The following is a 16,518-nucleotide window of genomic DNA, read 5'->3' on the forward strand; positions in this document are numbered from 1 at the left end:
CTTACTATGAGTGATAAACAAAGACCCTAGCTAACAGTCTTTTGATTAATGCACACTGGCACAAAAGACAATGGTAGGTGACAGCAGGAAGTATTATTTTTCAATTTTTGGTCCAATTTCCTGAAGGAAGGGGAACATTTCAAATTGTCTGGAAATAAATAATAGGATAGAGTAGAGTCACACAGATTTATGAAAGGGAAATTACATTTCACTAATCTATTGGACTTTGCTTGAGAATGTATTAGTATAAACCCGATTTACCTGGTGTGGTTAAGAACACTTTTGATAAGACTTGCATATGAATTTGGTCAGAGGTTAGAGAACCAAATGTCATGTTTACAGATTTGCCGATGATGCCAAATTGGATGGGATTGTGTCAAGAGGATATAGATAAGTGGATAAGAACGTGGCAGATGGGATATAATGTGCAGTCATCCACTTCACAAAACAGGAGCAGTGCAATTTTAAAATCGTGACACATTGAGTAATGTTGATATTGAAGGGGATCTACTTATATTTACAGGGAAGATTCTGAAAGCTAACATACAGGTGCAGTAAACAAATGTAAAGGCAAATGATATGGTGGTCTTTATTACAAGAAGATTGAATAGAGGACTGAAACAATATCTTGCTGCAATTACATTGCTTCTTGGTGAGATTGTACCTGGAATTTCCTGCACAATTTTGGTCTTTGCACTGAAGAAACGATATATTTGTCACAATGGGCATCAATGAAAATTCACCAGACTGCTTCCTGGGATGGCAGGTTTGCCACATGAGAAAAGATGAGTAGATAATCTTCTCTGCAGTTTAGAAAATGGGAAGTGATCTCACAGGACTTAGATGGTGGAAGGCGATAAGATGTTTTCCCCAAGTTGAGGAGTCGAGAACCAGGGATGACAGTCTCAGAACAAGGAGATGGTCATTAGGTCTGATGAGGAGAAATGTATTCACTCAATCGTGTCTTTGGAAATCTTTATTCCAGCTCTGCAAAGGATTAACCGCTGATATTGTACAAGATGTTATGGGAATCAAGAGATCTGGAGATATTGCAGAAAAATGATGTAGTTTAGTCATGATCTTAAACATCGGAGAAGGCATGAATGGCTGGATGTTTAGCTTAGTTTAGAGATACAGCATAGAAATAGGCCCTTTGGCCCACGGAGTCCATGCTGATAATCGATCATTACAATTAGGCTGAAGTCTGAAGAAGGGTCTCGACCCGAAACGTCACCCATTCCTTATCTCCTGAGATGTTGCCTGACCCGCTGAGTTACTCCAGCATTTTGTGATACCTTCGATTTGTACCAGCACCTGCAGCTATTTTCCTACATCACAATTGGGCTCATTAACCTACAAACCTGCACATCTTTGGGGTTTCGGGGCAAACCACAACACCCGAAAGAAACACGCGCGGTCACAGAGCGAATGCACACTTCACACAGACAGCAGCACCTGAGGTCAGGATCGACCTTGAGTCTCTGGCACTGAGAAGCAGCAGCTTTACCAGCAGCACCACTATGCCGCCTGAGGGATGGCCTATTTTTGCTCCTGGGTTTTAACATCTGATGTTTCTTCGCAAACACAGAACACTTTATGTCATCAAATTACACATAAGAAAGATGCAAATGTTTTTTTTCAATATAATATTTTGGATCAGTATTTCATTGTGCAGGTTGAAAAAAAAGTTTGCTTTGTTGCGGACAAAGTTTGTTTAAATGCTATTGTTCATCGCTGCACATATCAACATGTTAGATTTGGTGATTTATGTAAGTGTACAGATTTCTGACAATGTGTTATGAATAATATTTTTTCATTCGTATGATGAAGGATTTCAATTTTTTTATCTCGAAGAATTACTTTTGAAAAATAGTTTGTGGTCTCTTGGTTTATCTGGGGAGCTATCATTAATATGCATGACATAAGGGAACGATGGTGATTCTCTTCCTCTCGTTTTGTTGTAAAAGTAGAATGCAGAAGAGTTTCTGGTGCATCTGACATGGGATTAAACATATCTTCAGGAATCTTTTTTGCACTGGCATTATCACTCAGCTCTTCAAGCTGCCTGACTGTATAAAAGATGTATCCATTTTGGTTCTTATGTTTTCTGGGAAGCCAATGCATTATTGAGATTTGAACTAAAAGATACTGTCATGACTGGGTTGACAGCCCAAGGAAGCCCAAAATAACTAATCATCATCAGCGGTCACTCGAAACGAGTATGACTGTCCTCTCCATAGGAGGAGGATGCCTGTGTGTGATGTTGTTTAACGTGGGGAGACTGGTGCACAGACAGCCACCACACAATCCTTGACAGATCTGGGTCAGGATTCATTGGCATGGAATCCAAGACGACCGGGGACCCTTTTCTGCTGCAGCCTTCATCCGCCTTCCCAGCTGTTGTGGCGCTCCACTAAAGTCAGCGAACATTCTCCACCTGTTCCATTGTTGAGGTCTTGGTTGGATTGCTCTTTGTCAGGGACCTCCCCCTCGACGTTTCCGCCATGGGCAGGGTTGCCAACTTCTACATCCCCAAATACGGGACAAGGTGACATCACCGCCCCGCGGCCCATGTGACCACGTGCTCCCGCTCCATCATTGTCGGCCGCCCGGCTCGGGAGGCGGGTTGCTAGGCAAGCCTTGGCAACGTTTGAATCAAGCCATCAGCGGACCGTACATAGGCTGAAGGACACAAAATGAGCCTGCAAAAGCAAACGCCCAGCAATGTTCTAAAATAAATCATAGGGAGGCCAATGGTGGTTAAACTGAACTCGGGTGTGGATTACCGAGGTGTTTTAGCTTAGATGGATATATGAACAGTATTGGAACAGACAGAATATGTAAATGGTCAGCTTAAGAACAAATATGGAGATACATACATACCTTCAGGACATTTGACAGGTAGATTGGAGGCGACAGTTTGACGGTCAAGTAAGCGTGGAAGTTTTGCGATGTTTATGGCCATCGGCGATTACATTTAAAGTAGGCTCCCAACCCAGATATGCAACCCAGAAACCAGATATGCCTCTCCCGTAAATTTTCAAAGAATGCCCACACTCCGCACAAAAATCCATTTAACCACGTTTAAAATTAAATTTCTTAATACTGCTAGTAGGAAACTGGAAATAAATCCAGTTTATGCTTTGTTACCGTGGGAAGCTTGGTTTTCAAGTAACCCCGGCAAGATGTTATATTTTAAAACTCAAGTAATTACAGACTTGTCAGTGATTTCAGCGAAAAATAGGACGCCGGAGAATCATTGATAAGCGTGGGAATTTCGCGATGTTTCCGAAGACGGTGTAATCTCGATCTGACTCTGCATTGTCGTGGTCATTGTCGTAGGGTAAAAGAAAATTTTGGCGATCTGCTACGACTTTGACAGTCGCCTAAAAAACCACCTAAAGTGGGACAGGCCCTTTAGTCGCGATTTAGTTTGTTTTGTGTTTTTATTTTAATTTTAAAGATCCAAATATCGTACAAGCATTCATATTTATGAGCTAAAGGAACAACTAAATCAATTCATTTGAGAATTCAGTTTGAGACTGACGGTCTGCTAAAAATGGAACACCCCTGCTGAACCTTCCTGCCTTATTTACAGTAAATACCCTTTATTTATTTAACGCTCCCTAAACCTTCAGAGAATAGATTCCAGAGATTGCTTACAACCTAAACACACACCATCTATTGTTTCCTCATAATATTCCTGCTTCTTATCTTTCTTTAAAACAAAAGCCTAATTGAGTTTAAAATATGTGTCCTTAAGCTGATTTATAATGTCATGCATTGTTATACAGGCTGAGTGAAGCAGTTCAAGATACTGGATTTATACAGGGAGAAACTGCAGGAAGTTGTCATAAATCTCTAGCGTGGCTTTGCAACAGTAATTATGATAGAAAGGTAACTGCTGATGTGAATTTTCTACAGGTTGGACTCCCTAGGCTGTGCCAGAACAACATGTTCTACCTTGCGAGAAAGGTACTTTGCTAACTGTAACATTATATTTTGATAAAGGTCAAAAGTAAGAAACACGGTTAAAGTATTATTTCTCCCCAAGACAAGGCAGCAACTGTTGGTTCAACTTTGGTCATATATTTCCTTTTGCAGTCTTGGCTGTTTTGCTCTTATTAATAAGTTGGAAAGCCAACATATCACATTTCTGATACGTTTAAGCGGTGGGTGGGGTTGAACTGGCTAAATGGGGAAGGGCTCATTTCTCATGAAACGGGGAACTGAATGCCAATGAAATATACATTGAAGTAGTTTCATGGGGTAAATGTGGAAACAGAAATCCTACTGATGTTGTAGGGTCATTGCTCACTGTCATTATACAAACAGGGTAATCAAAAAGCAAAAGGAATTGCAGAGGTTGGACTGGAAATGTTCATCAGGTCAGGCGGCGTCTGTGAAGAGGGAAACGGAGGCACGGTTTAGATCGGTGACTGATTTCATCATCATTATGCTACATATTTCTGAATTTGGTGTCAAAATTTTAATGGCAATTTTTAACAGTTATGGTTCAGTTGAAGGCAGATCAGGTTACTAGATTTTAACCTTTACAAGGTGTACAATAAAATAAATAGATCTGCCACAAAGATGCAATACTTTGGGTTATGAAAATAATGTTTTGTACTTAATATACTTTTCTCCCATTCATTTGGTCAGCTTGGTCACAACAATATTCTCCATTGTATTACCATTGCAATCATAAAACGGGTGTACAGCAGAAAATTCTACATTATTTAATATACCCTTTTCTTTTGAATTCTAAAGTGTTTGATTAAAGAATATTATTAAAATATAATATATCACAATAATATATCACAAAAGCAACTTTGTTAAGAAAGAATATCATGCAGAAGCTTAATACGTCTTTAAATAACATAAACATTAAAAGAAGGAACTTCAGATGGTGTTAGCTTACCTGGCTGTTCTTTGGGGGAATCAGCAGCTGAAGAGAGAAAAGTGAGGAGATTCCCAGAGGTTGGGAGAAGCAATTTTTAACACCTTAGGAAAGAAGGCTGCTTCATTCCCTGAACTCGACAGTGGTGAGAATACATTGTGCAAGGGGGAGGATAGCAGCAAATAAGCATATCAAGTATGAGGCAGAATGAATACAGAAAAATGGCACAATGGATAATGGGAAGATGTGCAAGAACGAGAATGTGGCGATACCTTTAAGGTAATGGATGTATACAAAGGGAAATGAAGTTATTTGCTGCAGAATGCTGTTAGCATTCTTGCTGAAGTGCTTAGGGACAATGGGTATCTCTGCTGGGTGCAGTAAAGTGACATCCGATCAGTAAACAGATATTTCAGGTTAATTATTTTCTCCATTATTTTTCACCCTCCCCCATTTCATGATTTTTATACAGAGTTGCATAGCTGCAATTAGAAGGGCTTAGATGATCCAAGTGCTCCTAACCCTTTGTGCCTCAACAGAAAGTGTCTGATGTGTTACAAGTATTATAATTGGTTGTTGGCTTTAACTTACTCCCATCTCAGCAAATTGGCCAATTGCACTGTACATGGTTAGGAATGTCATTCTTGCTGACGTTGACTCCATTGTTCCTTAATCTGGAGAGTGAAGCGGGAAGTAATGCCTCAGCATCAGCTTTTTTCAGCTGGGAGTCAGATCTGAGACTTACCCAGACATGAATTTCCCCAACCTCCCCCATGCTTTTTTTCCCACTCTGTGATTCTAATTTTTACTTCCAATATGTTTTCTGAATGTCAGAGATCAATATCAAAATACATATTTAGAAAGATAAACATAATATAGATTCATATTTAGGAAGGCAAAACAAATAAAATAGGCTGAGAATATAAATGCCATAAAATATAAATGTTCACTAGGTCAAGAAATGCTTGTAAGGAAGAAAATGTTTCGGGTTATTTTCTGAGAGAGTCATGGGAAACAGGCTCTTCTGCTCAACTTGCCCATGCTGACAAAGATACACTAGTACCCCCACCACCCATATCCCTCTAAACCTTTCCTATTCATGTACCCACCTCTAATGTCTTTTAAATGTTGTTATGGTACCCGTCTCAACTACCTACTCTGGCAGCTTATTCCATACACCCACCACCCTCTGTGTGCAAATGTTACCCCTTGGGTTCCTACTAAATCTTTCCCCTTTCAGCTTAAACCCAAATTCCTCCATTTGTAAAACCCTGTTGTACGTGTATTCCCTTCAATTTGCTTGTATGCATCTGACATGCTGGTGTATATTGAAGTTGTTTGGATGTCACAATAAGTGGCAAAGCAAAAATCAACTACTCTCGAACATTGTGCTCCGTACAAATTTCTTCCAACGCTAGAAATGAACCACAAGTTTGCTGATCTCAATGACCTTATCTGAAAGAATAATATCGCACTGGCATTCCATTGAAGATGAACTGAAGGGATTAACAACTAGATGACTTTTATCTGTCATGCTTCATAAAGGAAAGAGGATATATTTCCTTTGAATGCTATGATGGACCTAAAATGTGCAACTGATTATAAGCATGATCTCCAAGTGGAATGATCATTATTTTTATGCAACTCTGTTTTTTATCTTCAGTCAGAAAATTACTCCAACGAGTCAAGCTACGTAAACAGCAGACAGCATCTTATTAAAAGGCAAGTCACACTTTTCATTATTGTTTTGCTATAATCCTGACATTGCAGAATTTGATTGCTTATTTCTCTCACATATTTGGTTGGCTCATAGAAGGAATCTGATTTTTTTTTAAATCCAAGAAATGCCTTGGCTTTATCTGGAAGAAATTGCTTGAATTTTGAATCTTATTCAAAGATGTACCCATTCTGAAGCATCATCCTGAGGGGAACAAAAATATTTTTTGAAAGAGGCTTCCTCTGGTCTGAATATTCGAGTGACACTGACCATGAGAAAACACATATCGAAAGGGTGTTTGCGAAAGTATGATAGGGAAGATGTACTGAAAGAAAGAAATTAGAACACTCCCTGTCAATCTTCACCAGTGCTAACGGGGTAAAATCTGGTAGGGGCAGCAAGGAAAATTGTAAAGTGTGTAACTCAGGGATTTAAATCCAGGGGTGGTGAACAGAATAAGGGGTGGTGAACAGGTTTGAAGCACGGAGTCATGCAGATTTAGATTAGTTGACCGAAGATCATTCAATATTTTAAAATTAAATATGTTTTTTCGGGATACTTACTGTCCTAGATTTTTCTTATTTTCTACCCACTTGCCCCGAACATCGATTGGTCCTTGAACAAAATGAGTCAGTTCAAACAAATCCTGTAGCTTTCAATTGGTCAATCAATGGACCCAACACTTGCAGGAGAGCAACTTGGCTGCATTCTGTAACCTGTGGGGAGGCTGTGGGCAGTGAGTAGGAAGGTTAATTAGTTAATGATGCTTCACCAGGGCATCATGCAACCAGGGTTTTTGAATTGAATACTTTATTGTCACATGTGACATCAGAGTGAAATTCTTTGCTTGCGTACACAAGGAATGCTAATAGCCGCCCATAAAGGGCACTTACCAAGTTACAAATTCACCCCCCTCCCCGCGCCAGTTCCCCCTTTGTTCTTCCCTCCTGGCAGTCCATCCATGCCGGGACCTCCATTGTCCTACCCCCTCCTTCACGGCAGTCCCCCCCCCCCCCGCAACGCTGGGTATAGGCACTAATAAGACGCTCTTAATAAAACATGATTAAATAAGACGCTCCCAATAAAATGGTTTTGAGGTGCAGCATCTTCACTGCCTTGCTACGTCCTGCACTTGCTCGCAACTTTGCCGTACCACGCTGTGCCCAGTACACTGTCTTTTGAAGATCCCACTTTGAAACACAAATCTCATGCCCACTGTAGCCGGGGAACCACGTCTTGCTTGGCATATGTTTTTTGTTGACTCAACCCACCCACTACTTAGTATTCTTCATTACCCTTTCCCAGTTTTTACGCCTGCTTTGCCTTGGTTGTGCCCTGCCGAGAATCCCCATCCTGTCCTCACCTTTGCCTTGCCTTGTGTTCTGCTTTGACATATCCTATCTTGACCCAGCATTATAGAAAACTCTAGTATGAATACAAGCCCATCAGCTCACTGATTATATCTACACTGACCACCAACCACGTATTTTCACTAATCCTATATTAATCCCATTTGTATTATTTTCCAGACATTCTCAACAACTCTCCACAGATTCCACTACTCACTTACACATTAGGAACAATTAACCTAATAATCTTCTTTGATTAGCTGGAGGACTCAGTGGAAGTACTCATGATCACTGGAATAACTCCACACAGGCAGATTGAACCCAGGTCTCTGATGCCACGAGGCAGAGGCTAGATTAGGTGTGCCACATTGTCACCTTTGCTCTCTTTTGATCCATTTCCTTCTGGTGGCCCTGCCCTCCCTTGTTCTGTGCTCTACCTCGATCATTACGTTGACATGTTCTAACTTTTCCCACAATCTTACTTGACCCATGCTTTTTTTTTCCTTTTTATGGACCTTTAGTCGATGGAAATCCTGACAGGATCATTTGATCAGACCACGCCTTTTGCTTTTTAACAAGTAGATTGTGAAATAAATAGTGACGTTTCTGCCCCTGACACCATGTGTAAAGAGCCACAACTCCATCTGATGATGCTGATATGTTACTATAACAAGACTTATACACATGAACCAACATTCTCTTCTTGCTAATGGTGGAACTAGATACTAATACCCTGCATCATGGGCTAGAGAACATTGAATTTTAAACACTGGTGGTCTTGTGGTTTGCATATGTTCAGATGAAACTGATGAGTATTGTTGACGGGGATGGGGAGGAGATTTAGGTTGCTTTGCATGAACTCCATGTCAACCATTGCTCTGATCTTTTAGCAGCAGGGAAATTGGGAGTCGAGTCAGGATAACATGACCTTTCGTCAATATAATACATACAACTTGGAACCAAAGCAAAGCAAAAATTATTAGATCTGTAGATATTGGTGTCAGGTCCTTTACTATGACTTAAAGAAAAAAACATTTATTCAAGATAAATTGTGCAGTTTTGCTGTTTTAAATTGGGTTCATAGCTCCAGTTAATGAAAATATATGACTGCTCTGTCCACAGTAGTGGACTATAATAACGGTCTTCAATTGCAATAAATATTTTTTTAAATGGAAGATAAACAATCTTTAGATGCTATTTGTTCACTCTTTCCTCATGTTAATACACTGTACGCAGAAACATGCATCAATAATAAATGCAAATAGTTTTGGAGAAAGGAAGAAGCCAGTTGCACCCCACAAAGTTGCATAGTATCAAAATATCCTCTCTTATCTTAAGCTCCATGGCATAAGTAATAAAAGTGGCAGCTCACCTCCACCCTTCCATCCTTTTGGGAAATCATTTGTGCAGCTCGTTTCATTAAAAGGTATAAATTCATATAGTGGTTTGGCATCACATACACGCAAATCATTCTCACCAATCTCAACATTTTAACAGCTTTTTCAAATGTCTTTCCATTCCCAGTTGTGTCTTCCTACTCTCAGCTTTTGTTGCAGTGAGTCCAGCTCCATTTGAAGTGACAGATCTTTTGTAACTCACCATTTCTAATAAGCAAGTCCAGGGAATGAGCTGTTCGACCGTGCAGACAAACACAACTTGGTTCTCAGCCTCTGAAAAAAACTCTCATGCATGTCTGAGATTACCGTACTGTCATGAAATGGCGTATGGTTACTAAGGCCAGTGGTACCCACCATTTGCTGATAACGAGATAGGGCGATTAAAGACATGGTAGAATTAAAGTTGGGATTTAATAGGGTGTGCGCTTCAGTACCACAGTGTAATGTAGGATCATTAGCTGCGTTTGTTATTAAATAAGGAGAGGAGCATGAAATGCTTCATCTCACCTTGGTTCTGTCCCTCAATAATTTATTTTATATTAGACAATATTTAAAGTATATCATTCAAAAGGAATACATTTTTTTTAAAGTAGAAAGAGCAAATTTGCTTTCTTCCAGTATCATAATTTCTATGTTGAATTTGAAGGAACTTTTGAATGTGCTGTTGCCAATTATGGCTTAATCTCTCCCAAATTTTCTACGCAGAATGATCATGCCCATTTTAATACTGTGCAGAGAAAACCAGTTCTGAACATTATTGAATTCAGAATGTTCTCTGAATGAACGAAAATAAAATAAAGCCCGTAATGAGTCACTTCATTTATTTTGGTGCTGGAATCTTTCCTGAGCACTTGGACATCAAAATGTCGTTGCTAGTCAACTGGGACTTTTTCTGAATCTCAGTCTAATGTAATTAACTGTCTGCTTTCTCAGGCAGCTGTAATTTCTTTCTGCAAAATGGGTGGATAGGTAGAACTATGAAATCCTTAGGCCATTTCCTTCACTGTGTGCTGCATTTGGTCTCACACAAATGCACAGACAATAAAGGATCTCAATTCTACACAAGGATTAAATACCAAAATTCTAAATTACATCAGCTATGAAATAAATAGCATTAGTTAAGCTGCTGATTTCACTCCAATAGCATTGAAACTGTTTTCCTTATTCTCAGAGCTACAGCCTACCATGCCATCAAGCATCGAGAGAATCAGGGAGCTGTACTGCATGGAGACAGATCCTTCAGTCTGACTCGTTCATGCTGGCTAAAATGCCTAGCCTCACTGATCCCATTTTCCTGCATTTGGCCCATATCACTCTCTTTTCTACCCATGTACCTGTTTAAATGCTTTGTACCAGGCTTTATCACCTCCTCTGGAAACTTGTTCCATATACCCACTGTTGTGATATTGCAGGGACTGCCCTACCCTTGTATCCCTGAAACCCCTGCCCCACCCACTACTCTCCATGTGAGAAATGAGCACCTCAGATTTTTCATAAATATTCTCTCCCTCACCTGAAACCTATGTCCTTTAATAGTAGACTCCCCTAACCTTGGGAAAAAAAGACTGCGAATATCTTCCTTATCCTTCAGAAAACTATAACATTTCCAGAAGCAAAATCACCAGACAAGTGAACTATAACACTAACCCCACCACAATTGTTCAGGTCTCATCCCGCTCAGCATCTTGGTGCTCATACAACAAAATCAGCATAACTTTCTATAAAATCACCACTCAGCCTCCTTTGCTTCAGTGAGAACAATCCCAGTCTATCCAATCCGTCCTTGCAACTAAAGCCCTCCATTCTGGGAAACATCCTGGTAAATCTCTTTACCAGGTAACATCCTGGTAAATCGCTTCCATACTTCTTCTAGAGCTACCACATGCTTCCCATAGTGTGATGACCAGAACTGCACACATTATTTCAGTGGCAGTCCAACAATGTGCAGCTGCAAAATGATGTCTCAACTCTTATACTCAATATCTCTGCCAATGAAGGCATAAATTAAACACTATCTTCACCATCTTATCCACCTACATCGCCATTTTCAGAAAGCTATGATCCATTAACCTCAAGTAACCCTGTATCAATGATTGTCATTCAATATATGTGTTTGGTCACTCTTAGATGACTCATAATGCAGTTTCTCACACGTATCCGAATTAAGTTCAATCTGCCGCTGTTCTTCCTAACTTTCCAGCTGATCAATATCCCTTTGTATCTTCAAGCATCTATCCTCACTACAACTCCACGACTCTCCGTGTTGTCAGCAAACCTACTTATCAGACCACAGAAATTCTCATATCAACATTAAATTTCTAAACACGAATCCTTGCGGAATACCACTAGTTACAGACTTCCATTCAGTAAAAAGAAGGGTGTCGACATAAAACGTCACCCATTCCTTCTCTCCAGAGATGCTGCCTGTCCCGCTGAGTTACTGCAGCATTTGTATCCTATCTTCGGTTTAAACTAGCATCTGCAGTTCCTTCCTGCACAATCCTCCATCCTGTCGCCTCCTTTTACTGAGCCAACTTCAGATCCAGTTTTCCAAAATGCCTTGTATCCCATATACCCTGACGTTCTGGAGCAGCTTACCATGCACAACCTTGTTAAAAGCCTTGCTAGGCTCAATGAATTCCATGCCTCGACTTCCATCAACTTTCTCAGTAACCTTCTCAAAAAACTCAGGATTTTGCATACACAAAGAAAGCCATGTTGAAACATGGTGCATCTTCGGCATGTTTAGCTCACCTGGGTTCAGAGAGAGAAATGAGCAATGCAGAGCATCAGATCTACTGCCCATTTCAGACTCACCCAAGTTCCCTGGTGTGTGAACTGGGGTGTACCATGGCGCACATGTCTTTTCAAGTCAACATTACTAAGTGTCTCTCTCCATATCCCACCCTTACCATGGAGGGCTGGGTGCTGCTCTGATCACTGTTTTGTCACTGGGTGTCATAGTATGTCAATCTGTGTGGCTCCAATCCCTATGAGGGAGCACAAACATGCAACATTGACCTTCACAAATTGAGAATTCACAAGGGGTGAGGCTGCCAACGTCGAGAGAGGTTACAGATCGACTGCTTATTAAAATGGCTTGGAATTTTCATCATAATTTGGGAATTATACTGAGACCTTCAAGTTAAAGACTGGAATTGCTATTTCCTAAGCTTCATGCACACACTCAGCTTCTGCCAATAGCCTGCAAGCACACTCCTCACTTGTCAGATGCCTTTGAATGATCTCCCACCATTGGATGGTTTCTGCCATCAGACGACCACACACAGTCTCCCATCATCGGATGACCAGAAATGGCCTCTCCCAGAGTCAGATGACTGTCTTCGATCATTAGATGCCCATGGATGGCTCCCCAGGGATGCCATTGGTGGTCATAAGCTGACCAGTGACAGACCCCAGCATCAGATGCAGTATAGGTACCAGATAATTGTAGATGGTATACCAGTGTCATATAACACAAACAGTTTCCCAATATCAGATGACCATAGATGCTCCATGGATGTCAGGTAACTACAGACAGCAGCCCAGTGTCATAAGTCCACTCCTAACATCAGACAACTATGGATGTTCCTGCAACGTTAGATCCCCTTGGATGCATCTCTGATATCAGACAGCCATGGGTGGCCACGCAGTCTCACACAGACCTCAACAATCCCCCGGGGTCAAATGAGTACAGACTGTTCCTGGGCATTATTTGCCCATGGATGGGCAATGGACTTCCTCCCTATTCCCCTGACGTTAGATGACCACAATCAGTTCCCGGGCATCAGATGAATTACAGATTTTTCTCCAATGTCAGATGCCTATGACTGGTCCCTGGTGCAAGGTGCCCATGGATGGTTCCTGGGCATCAAATGCCCCTGGGTGGGGAAATGAATAGCAAAGTCCTCAGGTTCCCAGGCACTTTCTTAAATTACAGAGATTTCAAGCGAAATCCTTGCTTGCTTCCAGCTACATAACAGTCAATTTAAATTAATGTAACATAAAATTAGACGTGTAACACAACAAGTGGCTGATTTATACAGCTCCTAACATAACCCGCTCAATATTGACAGGTTCACCCGCATTCTCCAACTTCAAAATTGGCTATCTTGTGATTAAATCCCCATTAACAAATTACAACGAGAAAAGATCGAACAACTACACAGTACATTGCTAGCCATAAAAATTACTTCATGTGAAATTAAATTAGGAATTGCATTAGGGAATAGATAGGGAAAGGTGTAATTATTAAGAAAGGAGTTAATGGGCTAAGTATACCCACAGTGTCTTACATTCCTACCTCCCTAAAAAGCACGTACTCAGAATCGGCCCTTCATTGTGGACCCTGTTGTTTAAAAAAATAGCCTTTTCTTAGGGTACTGAAGTACAAAAGTACACTGAAATAATACAAGAATGTGGCATTTTCATTACTTTAAATCTGGAAGCATTCCTGTTTCTACACAAATTGATATGATAATAAAGTAAATTAAAAGATTTGTTTTCTAAATTGCCATTTTTTCCATTTAATGTGATCAATATCCTGCAGCAGTAATCCAGCAACAGTGGATTCTTCGAACCAGCTCAGGTACATAAGAGGTCACTCGATGAACAATTCTGAGAAAACAGAATTGAGCTGGAATTGACAACAAGGTGTCAGAAATACAGGGAGGGCAATTTCAACAGAGACAGAGAAGGAAAGAATTGGAATGGAAATATGCAACTAAATTTGCTTTGCAACCTTTATGAGGTTGAGGGTGGAGGAGGGGATGGAGTAAAGTAATAAAACCACTTTGATATATTTTGAGACAAAATGTAATATCTGGCAAGATAATTTTGATGGACCTCAATGTGAAGCAATATGTATTGCAATACATTTCTTTTCCATAAGGAGAGCATTATCTGATACTGCTAGGCATGACAATAAATCAGTATTGCTTCACGCTTCAGTAGTTCCACATTCAAGGACCTGGAGAGGAACAGTCTCAAGGACAGCGGACATGAGGAGAGTGACCAGACTGACAGCGAACACGATGCACACAGGGGTCTGTGCTGTGACACAGCTATCAATGAAGTATTGAATACAACTCTCAATTCTACTGGTTCCCAGGTACCTGAACAAGGTAAGATGATTACGATAATGCAACTAAGATCTTAATAAAGGTCTGATGAGACCAATGGCACTATCTATTGCATCGTCCATTTGTTAGATCAATTCCAAATTGTAAAATGGCTATTGAAACTAATTATGATGTTGGCTCATATATACAAAATCACTCTAATTAATTCAGTCATTTCGAGCTTCAAATATTGAATTATGTATTAATTCAAATTAAGTAATATTGTCACAGGAGGCATTCTTTGCAATTTTCAAATTTGAATCAACAGATTATTCAAATTTGACAACTTTGCATATCGACTGCTAATGCATTTCACAGCATGCTTATCATGTTCTTCAAATTCAAATCAACAATTTTGTTAGGAATCATTTAAAACCAATTTTTACATTCAAAACTTTAATGCGTTAATCCATCTTTGGTTTTAAGTGATGGTTTCCAAGTCACAGAGTATTGTTATTTTGTTGTTTGAAGCGATAACTATTTCATAAGACGTCTGTTTCTGCTGTTTCTCTCATGAAATAGTTTATTATAATTTCATTTTGACACAGTATACATTTTAACACTGTTAAGGTCACTGAATCAGTGGTGCCTTAGCTGCCTTTAGATTTTCATATTTGTTCTCGTGAGTTTTAGTTTAGTTTAGAGATACAGCGTGGAATCAGGCCCTGCAGCCCACTTGAGTCTGCGTCGACCAGTGATCCCCGCACACTAACATTATCCTACACACACCGGTATAGCACTCTGTGCTCATGGCAACATTACTTGTGGCACAAAATGGGGAGTTGCATGATGAACGCTTACAGTGATGACTCTTGGCCTTGGTGACAGAGGTCTCAAAGAAGGGAGGTATTCTGAAAGTTCTTTAGCTTTGTTAATCTGAGCTGGCAATGTATTACGAACAGAAGTGTTCAGTGCATGATAAAAAATGAGGAGAAATGTTATGGAGTTTAAATAGTGAACAAAGTGCAATTCTTCATTTTGTATTAAATTCAGCCTCCTGCCCACAGATGTTCTTGAGATACAGTATCATTTAATACAAGGTGAAAGCTGTGTAAATACTGTACCATTAAATGGAAAGAGATCTCAGCTCTCTCAATGGAGTAGTGAAAGTTACGCTGATTTTGTTGTATGAGCACCAAGATGCTGGATGGGATGAGACCTGAACAACTGTGGTGGGGTCAGTGTTATAGTTGTCTTGTCTGGCGATTTTGCTTATGAAATTGAAAAATATTTTTATTTAAAAGACAATTTTTTATAAAATCTTTATATAAAAATATAATTTTTATATTTGCTTAAAGTTTTTAGGCAGATAGAAAAATATTTTCAATTTTATTTTGTTTGTCATTTTCATTTATTATTAAGAATATCATTATAAATCCTCTAAAATTCAATCTTACTCTTGAAAGTATTATTTCAATTGTAATTGTCTAACGTTCTAGAAAGGACGGCAAGGCTTTGGAAAGTTTGCAGCGGCAGTTACAGGCATGATAACGAATATGCAGGACTAGAGAAGGTACTTAAGAAACTGCAAATGTTCCTTAAAAGACAATGAAGGACAAGAAAATATATACACCCAGCAATTAAAATCTAGGTAATTTTGGGAATGTGGCAAGGGGAAATTCTTTCCACTGATGAGTTGAAGAGATAAGTTAACAATAGTGGATTTAAGTTAAAAAGCAAAATAATCAGAGAGGAAATTGGGCATATTTTTCAGGTTGTTTTTGTCTTGATGCTCTCTATCTGAGCAGGTGATGTTGATAGATTCAGCATCTACATACAGTATTGAATTGGATATGTATTTACAGGATTATAGAGAAAGGGGAATGACAGTAATTTGTCAATGCTTTTAAAAAGCTGTTATTTGCAAATGGTCCCCTTCTGTGCTGTGATATTCTATGATATGGCCTATGGTCAATAGTCTCAGTCTGTTACTCATCCTCAGTTTGAGCTATGCTTTTCTGTGGATCCATTAACTGAAAGCTGCCAGCTCTGACACCTGGCAGTGCTTTTCCCTGATCAGATTCCTGAGGAGGCC

The 16,518-nt window shown here is 39.8% G+C and overlaps 1 protein-coding gene across 1 annotated transcript in view; it reads left to right on the forward strand.

Moving 5' to 3' along the window:
* Positions 1-16,518, forward strand: part of pcdh19 (protocadherin 19) — a 123,250-nt gene that overhangs the window by 77,480 nt on the left and 29,252 nt on the right. The window contains exons 2-3 of the mRNA XM_078412281.1: positions 6,564-6,622; positions 14,314-14,486. Of these exons, the coding sequence (XP_078268407.1) occupies positions 6,564-6,622; positions 14,314-14,486 (232 nt within the window). The remainder of the gene's footprint in view (positions 1-6,563; positions 6,623-14,313; positions 14,487-16,518) is intronic.

The sequence above is a fragment of the Rhinoraja longicauda genome, chromosome 15, assembly GCF_053455715.1.
Source record: "Rhinoraja longicauda isolate Sanriku21f chromosome 15, sRhiLon1.1, whole genome shotgun sequence".
Taxonomy (NCBI): domain Eukaryota; kingdom Metazoa; phylum Chordata; class Chondrichthyes; order Rajiformes; family Arhynchobatidae; genus Rhinoraja; species Rhinoraja longicauda.